The following is a 10,159-nucleotide window of genomic DNA, read 5'->3' on the forward strand; positions in this document are numbered from 1 at the left end:
CTATGAAGTTAAAACTTGTATTTAATTGGCAATCAAAGAATTTATTAATTTGTAGAGAAGTGTTGGTCTGTAGTTACGTTAAGTAGGATTCATTGTGATGCCTCTGCATTTTATTGCCTCAACTGTTACTTGAAGATGGCATGCTATGTAATTTGGCCTGTGGTATCAGTGATAGAAAGGATACCTCTCTAAAGAAGGGGTTTATCATATGCTGCTGCTTGAGGGCTTGCACTTGTAGAATTGCATTTCCTTCTGTGCCATCTTTTATATATATATATGTATCAGTCCTGGTTACACTTTTTTTTCCTTCTCTTTGGACCGTGATAAACTTCAGAGTAGTGATTTTAGGAGCAGGGTACCTTAGAGTGAAGAGACATTTACGTGGAGAAGTTAATTTGCATGTATGAGACAGAAGGTGTCTTCTAGGTATGTGACAGGCTTACTTTAAACCATTTAACTTAGGCTCCGAAGTAACTGTAATTTCATGTTGGTAGTATAGCAAATTATGATGAATAGCTTTAATTGTATGTTTAAAAGTCATGTTCACAAGCTTAAATCTGGAATCAGAATTAAGCAATTGAAATGTATGAATGTCTCCTTAATATACTGACTACAAAGCAAATAAATAAACAAATAATAAAAAAATAAAAAAAAATAACAGGAACACTTGATATTTACTCTGTGCCCAGCACCACACTCAAAGGTTTCAGTGGATCCGCTCACTTAATCACCATATTGCTCAAGGGAAATGCTATGACTCCCATTTTAAAGATGAAGAAACTGGGGTACCTGGGTGGCTCAGTGGTTGAGTGTCTGCTTTCGGCTCAAGGCATGATCCTGGGGTCCTGGGATTGAGTCCTGCATCAGGCTCCCCACAGGGAGCCTGCTTCTCCCTCTGCCCGTGTCTCTGACTTTCTCTCTCTCTGTGTCTCTCACGAATAAATAAATACAATCTTAAAAAAAATTGGACTCTGCAATGAGCTCCTGCCTAAAGCTTTGTCTGAAATCCCTCCTTCTGAACTATGCATTCTTCCCATTTTAGGGGCTCAGAGAGGTTGGGACTTACTTTAGAGCTCCCATTCAGAAAAACCAGGATTCTGTCCTGTTGGCTCCCTCGTGGCCGTGGACTTGGGAGGGGACTCAGCGTCAGAGGAAATGTGATGGGGGTCGCAGCTACAAAGAGTAAACTCAGAGTCAGGAAACCTGGGTCTGGCCCAGCTCTGTGGTAAATCCATCGTGTGCCCTTGGGTAAGTCACTGTCCACTCTGGTTTCCTTCTCCTCGGGTTCTCCCCAATACCGACCCATGTTGCCTCTTTGCCCTGGGGGCTTGGATATGGGGAGATGTGACCCAACTTCAGGCAGGGGCCATCTGGGGCTTTCTCAGACACCATGTCTATCTCTGCACAAAGGGCAAATATAGAGGGAGGAGGACAGAGCCTCCTCTGGAGCCTCAGGAAGCCTGCAGGCAGAAGTGTCCCTTGAGCAGAAAGGATCAACCCCCCCTGGGTCCCCCCACCCCACTCCCTGGTAGCTCCAGACGCTGGCCTCCAAGTGTGGGATCCCAGAGAGGCTGTACTCAGCCCCTCTCCCAAACATCCTGTCCTGGCCAGGACAAGCCTCCTCAGTGCGGTACAGCCTCTTACCAGTTCAGACCCATCTCTGTCTCAAGAGGAGACACACTATTGACCTGGGTGGGCCTTTGGGTGGTACTCCAGACATATCACAGCAAGATGCATCTTAAATAGCCCAGAAGCCAGAAGCGAGGCCCCCAGCATTACGGAGTGGGGGACAGCTTGCTAGGGGCACTCTGGTCATAGGAATGGAAGGGCTCTGGGGCTCCTGTCCTGCTCAGAAGGCAGGGATGGGATCCCCAAGACCCTCAGGCTCCACGGAACTACCTTTGCTGGGCATGCTGGAACCACCAGCTCCTCAGGAAAACCAGGCAGCCCCCCAGTTAGAAAGATTAGGCACTTGGCCATTTTATTTCCTCATTAGTGAAACAGAAGGGAGGGAGGGCCTCACCTCAGCAGGTGGGAGGCTGCCTTCCCCTGCGCCCACCACCACCTTCTCTCCGGCCTCTGTCGGAAGCCCACAAGTCAACAGAATTCCTGGGCTCTGGGATGTTCCCCTGTGTGCCACCTGACTTGCAGGAAGAAACACACACTTGGTCAAAGCAGAGTCAGAACTGACTCTGGCACAGCTCCTTGCGTCCTGCCCAGCCTCAGTGGGTCTTCCCCCGGCCCTCGGAGATGACTTCCTCCGGCTGGGCGCGCATGTACCACTCCACCCAGGAGCCGTCGTAGATGGGCACATCGGGCTTGCCGCAGAGGTAAGCTCCCAGTGCCACGTGGCAGGCTGTGACGCCGGAGCCACACGTGGCCACCAGCGGCTGGGACAAGTCCACCTTCTTGTCCTGGAACAGACGGTTGATCTCCTCGGGGCTCTTCTCCAGACCCTCGCTGGTCAGGAAGTCTGTGAAGGGGATGTTCACAGTGCCGGGGATGTGGCCAGGTTCGATGCCTACAGCAGGAGGGCAGGAAGGAACAAGTACAATAGTGTATGAATGGTCCCCGCTGTACGACAGCCTCCCCGACAGCCACGGCAGTAAAGCCTCTCTAAATGCGTCATCCCACGTAATCCATACAGCCAGGCGACCCAGGCACTACTTACGGGCATTCCCATATTACAGACGGGCATGTTGAGGTTTGGTACTGTGCAAGGTCCCACATCTAGCAAATTGCTGGCTGGAATTGGGACCTAAGATTCTGACCCCATCAAGTCTTGCCCTGCCCCTGGCTTCCTGATCACCCATGTGCCCTGAGGGTGATAAAGATAAACAAGACCGGGATCCCTGGGTGGTGCAGCGGTTTGGAGCCTGCCTTTGACCCAGGGCGCGATCCTGAAGACCCGGGATCGAGTCCCACATCAGGCTCCCGGTGCATGGAGCCTGCTTCTCCCTCTGCCTGTGTCTCTGCCTCTCTCTCTCTCTGTGACTATCATAAATAAATAAAAATTAAAAAAAAAAAAAAAGATAAACAAGACCTCTGCCTGGCTAGGACTCCTTGCACTTGCAGTAAAGGAATTGATCTGGCAGGGTGGACAGGCATAAGTGAGCCATTACATGTATGAAAGGTGTTACAAAGGCCCTACGGGGTGCCATGGGGCACATTATAAAAGATATTAACAGTAATAATAATAGTTGATTATTATTGAGCGCTTACTTTGTGCCAGGCACTATTCTGAGCCCCTCTGTGTATCTTCTCCTTTAATTCTCCCCCAAACTCTACGGGACAGAAATGATGATCCTCCCCTTTACCTAGATGAGGAAACTGAGGCACACAGACTAAGTTGCCCAAGTCAGAGAGGCCCCAGAGCTGGTGCTGCTAACCGCCAGGCCATGGGGGCAAGGAAGCTTCTCTGAGAAGGCACTGAGGGTGAGAAGGGGTCTGCAGGCAGAGGGGTCTGGGCGTTGGGGGCTGAAAGCACCACAGACTGGAGAAAGGTGGGGCAGGGCAGGGGGGAATCGGAGGAGGCAGGAAATCACATGGTGTTTACAGGGATAAAGGTCACTGGGCAAAAGCACAGACAGGGGGGAACCTGAGGCCCAAGGGGAACCGTCTGGATTAAGGCGTTGGGCTTTGACCTGACTGCAAGGGGAAATCAGACTCCCATTTTCAAAAGATTGTTTCGATCATAGCACAAAGCACCTGGGCAAGGCTAGAGAGCTGGTCACCTCCCCTCCCCCAAACCTAATCATTTTGCCTTCACCACCTCCTAGGAGGCAGGTGTCACTAATATTCCCTTGTTCACGACAAGGACTGAGATTTTACAACAGGATAAACCTTCATAGCCTATGACTCAAAAATCTCCACCATTCAGACTCAAGGGTGGGGTTCTAGACTGGTGGCTTCTGCCCTGGTTTCCTCCTGCAGAGGGGTGACCTCCTCCAGGGAACTGCTGACCCGCATGGGTAGCTGCTGCCAGGACTTAGCGTGTAGCCAGCACTCGAGTTCCTGGTGAGATTGGAGTGCATCCTGCAGCCTCGCGTAGGTGCAGAAACGGCTCGCTGGGAGACGTCACAGAGAGACCAACCCGGAGCAAGGACGAAGAGCAAGCTCTCAACCCAGGTTGGCCACCGTCACCGCAGGGCTGTCCCTGTGCCACGAACCCCCATCAAGTAAAGCATGCTTCCCCCTACCCTGCCCCACCCATGTGGCCCCTCTTCAAGGGGTCACTTGTGCAGGTCTCAGGCTGTGTGGCGGGAACAATGAGGTGATGTTTGCCACGGATCTAGATCCAGCCTTTATATGCAGTGGCTCAGGCCACCTCCACAAGCCTGCAAGGTGTGTACCACGGTGGCCCATTTACAGATGAGTAAGCAGGACTGCGGTAGCATTAAGCACCATTAAGCACCTCCATGAAGAGACACAACCACAGAAGCACTCCTTAATTATGTCATGTCCTGTTTCTTAGTGCGCCTTGTGTGTGCAAACACTGAGCTGAGCATTGTATACATTTGTTCTCATTTTGACATCTGACCCTCACTGCTTCCTGTAAGCTCTGTGTTTCTGCTCTTATTTCACACAGTGCAAAAGCTGCAGTTCAGAGATTAGATTAGCTGACTTGCCAAGTAGCTCACTGCCCTCTGTTGCTCCCCCTCCCCCAAGGGCTGAGCTACAGCACCTCACAGGCTCAAGGTGGCATCCTTATTAGGCTGAGCCACATAAAACTGTCACTTATGTAGCATCAAACATGTTTGGCCATCAGTAATTTCCTATGGTTTGACCTAATGTCAATATTGTTCTGCACGGTTCCATGTGGCAGGGTCCTTCCTTCTCAATTCCCCAGATCTCTCTAGGACATTTGACTCTGTGCCAGCTGTTGGGTCAGTCTTTGGGATGCACTGGAGGCGTGGATGACCCTTGTCCTCGGGCCGTCCGAAACACTGTTAGGATAGGACAGCTCAAGCTGCTTTATAAGCACAGAATAGAAGCCCCAACCCTGATTCAGGGGAATGGGGGGATGCCATTCAGGGCCAGACTCCCAGAGGAAATGGCAAGTACCTTGCCTCCTCCCCAAAGAAGGCACTAAAAGAAAAGTCTGGGTAATTACTGGTTGCTCACTGCAGCTAAATTTACTGACTCAAATCCCGGCTGGGCTGCCTTCTGACTCATAGCAAGGTAGCTACCCTGAGACTCCATTTCCTCCTCTGCCCTATGACAGCATCCACGTCTTGGGATCATACACAGGCTCGCACCAATGTGGCCACTGACCCACCTGTTTGTGGGAACCCCTGGCCACCTCATACATGGCTTTCCTGTAGTCTCCTTGCCTCCAGCTCATAGGCAGAGGCCTCTGCCCCAACCCCAGCCAGCAACCATCTCAAGTTTCTCTGCAACCTGGGGCAGCAATCTCCCCCATTCTCTCTAGTGGCCCCACTATCCTGCCCTCTGCAAGTCTTGGTCCCTCTAAGGGCCTTTCCACGGACCCCTCCTCCTCCTCCTGTTTGTCTCCATCACCAGCAGGTGTACACCTGACCAAGCTCCATCCTTTTGGGTTTTTCCTAAATTGGCCTGCCACCCTGCCTATTCCTCAGAGACCCCCTTACATCCATAGAATCCAGGTGGGGCTGTTTGGCTTCTCACCCTAATACAGGACACTCAATGAGTTTGGGGTGGTCACGGCCCCAAGCACCAGTGGGCGGTGGCGCAAGTATCACTGTCCTCTCTTTAGGAATAAAGCCAGTGAAGCTCAGAGAGGGAGGCGACTAGAATCCAAATCTCAGGATGTCCTTTAAGGGCAAGGACGAGGCACGGCTCGGGGGCGCACGTGCGCCCGCGCCCCAGCGGACCGCCCGCCCCCGTGCGCGCGTTCGTTACCGTCTCGGGGCTCGGGCTCGGTGCCCCGGAACCGGCCGGCGGCGCGGGCGTCCACCACCTGGAAGCGCCGGGATTCCAGGTTCTCCTTGAGGTCCTCGTAGGTCTTGACGAAGGCGGGGTCGAGCGCGGCGCGGAAGTCGGCGGCGGGCGCGGGGCGGCTTTTGCCCGAGCTCAGCGGGAGGCCCAGGCGCAGCCAGTGGCGGAGGCCGCCGTCCAGCAGCGACACGGTGCGGTGGCCGAAGGCGCGGAACATCCACCAGACGCGCGGCGCGGCGTACAGGCCCTGGTCGCTGGCGTCGTAGACCACGACGTGGGTGGCGGCGCCCACGCCCAGGCGGCCCGCGTACTCCGCGAAGTGCTCGGCGCTGGGCAGCATGTGGTCGTAGGGCGACGTGCGGTCGCTGCACTGGTCGATGTCAAAGAAGGCGGCGCCGGGGATGTGGCGCTCCTCGAACTCGCGGCGCGCGTCGCGGCCCAGCTTCGGCAGGTACCAGGAGGCGTCGAGCAGCTGCAGGGGCTGCCCCGCGCGCGGAGCCCGCAGCGCCTCAGCCACCCACTGCGCCGACACGAGCGCGCGGAAGAGCTGCTGTGGGGCCATGGTGGCGGCGGCGTCCCTGGGGCTGCAGGCCTGGGCGACAGGGAGGGTGTCAGGAGGGAATCCTGCAAGAGGCCGGCGCAGGGGTTGGGAAACGCCTGCACCGCTGGGGCTGGCCTGGCCCCCAGGGCGGTGGAGCCCCGGGGAGGGCAGAGTCCAGGGAGCACAGAAAAGCAGCGGCGGCGGCAGTGAACCCAGGGGCACACTTCCGTCGTCGCCAGAGCCTCTCCTCCCCTCCCTGCTCCAGGACCTATACACAGTGAGGAGCAGCGGAATGACCGGCCTGGGGGGCAGGGGAGGGGGGCTTTCACCCGCTGCTGGCTGGGGGTGGCAGGTGGGGGGCAGTCGGGACAGAGCACAAGCACCGCAGGCAAGTAGGGGCCAAGCTTGAGGCCCTCCCCAAGATGCAGCTCTGCTTCACTTGCCACCAACCAGGGTCCCTGGTGGAATTCATTCACTCATTCATTCATCCAGCGTTTATATAAGCGGCCTCATGGGAACAGTAGCTGGGATATGCCGACTCCTTGCTGTGCGTCACTTAATCTCACAATACTTCAGAACACTGCAGGACACAGAGTAGGCTCTCAATTTTTTGTTGGACCAGGAGCCTCAAGAAGGTTGGTAATATTCTCACCGTTTCACACAGGGTGACAGTGAGGATCATATAAGTGTACTGAGTTGGCTAAGGTCAGCAGCTAAAGCCCTGCTGCCAGGCTTCACCCCGGGCATTCTGACACCAGAATCCAGACGCTCGAGGGCAAGCACTGTGCACGCTCTGGGGATCTGGCAAGGTCAGATTCTAACCTCTGAGTCTGAACTTCTCTCTCTGAACCTTCATGCAGCAGCTGCAACAGTGACAGTGCCTCATGCCCTCTCTCCTCCGCTCCTCTGCGGGCCAGCAGCTGAGAGTACACCAGCCCAGGATGTGCCAGGTCACAACCTTCCCGGGCTGGGATGCTCTGAACGTGTTGAGCCCCTGTACAAACAGCTCCTAGTCCACTGGGTGCTTTGCAAAGGTTAGAGAAAGGTGCCCCTTCGGCCAGGGCACGTGACCCGATGGGTAAGTGAGTGTGAGCTGCAGGTCTGCACTCCCTTACCCCTTTAGCAGTGCACAACCTTACCATCCATACCAGGCAGTCCTGCCATGGAGGGGAAGGGGTGGGTAGAGAACAGGCGCTTTGTGGGCCAGGCCACATGCTAAGCACCGCAGCCTTTAATTGTGGGCATAGAAGGATGCCTATCTGCTGCATGAGGCAACTAGAGACGGGAGTGCCTTGCCCTTGCTCACACAGCTAGTCAGGAGCAGCCTCAGGACCTGAAGCCAGAGTTCAGCTCCTGAGGCTGGACTTCTTCCCCAGCCCCGGGTCAGTGATGACCAGGGCCTAATGAGTTCGCAGTGTGACACCTTGTGCCCCAGGCCTCCCAGACTCATCACAGTCTGCCTTTTAGGAAGTCACTCTACCCACATGGCCAGGCACTGTGCTGGACACCCAGAAACTCTTGATTTTACCAGGCCCTGGGGGTAAAGATGTCACAGGCCAGCTCAACAACAGCATAATTGAGGAAAGTCTGGAGTACTGTGTGAGCACAGAGGGGCCACTATCTCAGCCCAGGGTGGGAGAAGAGGTGGGAAGTCTTCCTGGAGGAAGAGGAGGGGCAAACTGATTTGACCTTTACAGAGGTCCAAGAACCTGCAGCTTGACCTTTAGGATAAGGAGGCTACCAAGGGGACTTTGGCTAAGGGGTGATCCTGATATCTGTGGGTTATGCCACAGCTAGATAATGTTCGGGAATGCTGCGAGCCCCTTCTTGAGGAATCCATCCATGAGCCATGGTGGCTTCACCCCCCCCCCCACTATTCTTGGGGCTCCTTTTTTTTTTTTTTCCGAGGATCCACTTACAGTAGAAAGAACCCCGAATTTTGAGTCAGAGCCCCAGTCTCAAGTCAGTGTGAATCATTCTGTTCCTTAACTAGCTGTGTGAGGGCTGGCATGGTGGGCTCCCTGGCCATTTTCACTTCTTATGGAGCGTCCAACCTTCAGCTCTTATGGTGGAAATTAACGAATGTCAAGGGGCCACCATAATGCACTGCATATGGCTGGTTTTAATAATCACTAAAAATGGCCTAATAAAAATCCCACTATTTCTGAAAAGTTACTCTCACCTTCGAACAACAGCAACATATCTAGAATCTTAGAATTTCAGGATTGGGTGGGACTTCAGGTCTGAGATCATCCTGCCCTGATGCCCCCCTTGATTGGCAGTTTTCACAAAGGACTGATGCAGGCAAAGAACCGTCTGGGGGAGCAGGCTGTGTGTCACTGAAGGGCACAGACCCGGTCCTTGTGTGCTTGCCAGGCCTGGATCATGCAGGGCCATGTGCTCTGGGAGTGAAGGACTCTAGGACACACAGGACAGCCCCAAGCCCATCTCAGGAGTGTACAAACTACACTAGGGGAAGTGTGAGGCCCAGGCTGTCATCTGGGGTGGGCCCTGGGAGAACAGGGCTCCAGTCACACTGGGCAATCCTCAAGAACTTGCCCCCCACCTACTTCCTCCTGAGAACCCCTCTGCACCTCAGAGCAAAACACAAAGTTCAGATGATTCTCCAGGGAAATGCTCATCAGAGTATGAATTTTTCAACTTCCTGTGAGAATATAATTATTTCAGAATGAGAAGAAACTTTAAAAGGGGGATGAGAAAAGCATAACAGACATATGGAACAGACATATGCAAAAAGCTGAGTAAGAGGAGGGGTGGCCCACCAGCTTGCAAGAACCAATTGCTCCATTTTCAGGAATGACGGTTCAGTGGTGGTGAAACACAGCCATTGTTAAGAAAATAAATTATATAAATTTACAATTAATTAGGTTAATTAAAAACAAAGGCAATTTTTTTTTTTTTTTTCAAAAATCATGAGGCTTTGGCGGTGAGCCAGGTAAACAGAGGCAGCAGGCAGGCCACGCAGGCCACCTGGGCTTCAGATCTGAGATTAACCACTGAGGGGCCTCAACCCCACTTCGAGCTTCTGGGGTAACTCGGGTAACTCGCTAGGCCTGTCTCTCTAGTCTTAAAATAAGTTTCTGGGCTTGCTCCGCAGTTGTTGTGGGAAGTCAGTAAAACCGGAGGAGCAAAGCGCTCACCGCGCAGGCCTTGGCCACTGCTAGTTTCATTTCACTCCAGCAAGTTCTGTGCCAGTTTCTTCTCTTGGAGCCTCTAGGTCACTCGGCCTGGCCTCCCTGGCCCCTCCGTGGGGCTTTATTAGTCCTCCCTCCCTCTCACAGTCTCGGGTGGCACCAGGTGGCCCCACCCCACCCCCACCCCCAGCTCCCCACCCGCGGCTCACGCGGAGGCCACGGTGCAGGCCGCCCCAGCGGCTGCGGACAGCCATCCTCAGGGGCAAGCCAAGGGGCCGCCTTCCCTCCCGGGCTGAAGCCGCCTGCCCCGCTCAGGCCCCGCGGGGGAGCCCCGCGCCCGCGCCCCGGTGCTCCACCTCCCCCTCGAGAAAGGCAAGCGCGAGGCCGCAGCAGTTACCCGGCTCTCGGGCTCCGGGCTTCCGGGATCGGTCATGGCCCCTGCGCCGGGCGCCCCCTCCCCGCGCCCGCAGCCGTCCCCGCCTCCCGCCACCAACCTGAGGCCGGCCAGAGGGAGGAGCCTCCGGCACAGCCCACCGCCGCGGCCACT

At 54.8% G+C, this 10,159-nt stretch overlaps 1 protein-coding gene across 2 annotated transcripts; it reads right to left on the reverse strand.

The window, feature by feature from the left end:
* Positions 1-1,955: 1,955 nt before the first annotated feature.
* Positions 1,956-10,129, reverse strand: MPST (mercaptopyruvate sulfurtransferase). 2 transcript variants are annotated; one of them, XM_035696453.1, is made up of 3 exons: positions 10,107-10,129; positions 5,881-6,508; positions 1,956-2,521 (listed from the first exon to the last, which is right to left on the reverse strand). In XM_035696453.1, the coding sequence occupies exons 2-3, from the start codon at positions 6,476-6,478 to the stop codon at positions 2,223-2,225; spliced, it is 897 nt and encodes a 298-aa protein (XP_035552346.1). In that variant the 5' UTR covers positions 6,479-6,508; positions 10,107-10,129; the 3' UTR covers positions 1,956-2,222. The 2 variants fall into 2 exon arrangements, with proteins under 2 accessions (XP_035552346.1, XP_025316702.1); XM_025460917.2 differs by having other exon boundaries at positions 10,010-10,117.
* Between the last annotated feature and the right edge of the window lie 30 nt (positions 10,130-10,159).

The sequence above is a fragment of the Canis lupus genome, chromosome 10 (assembly GCF_003254725.2).
Source record: "Canis lupus dingo isolate Sandy chromosome 10, ASM325472v2, whole genome shotgun sequence".
Taxonomy (NCBI): Eukaryota; Metazoa; Chordata; class Mammalia; order Carnivora; family Canidae; genus Canis; species Canis lupus.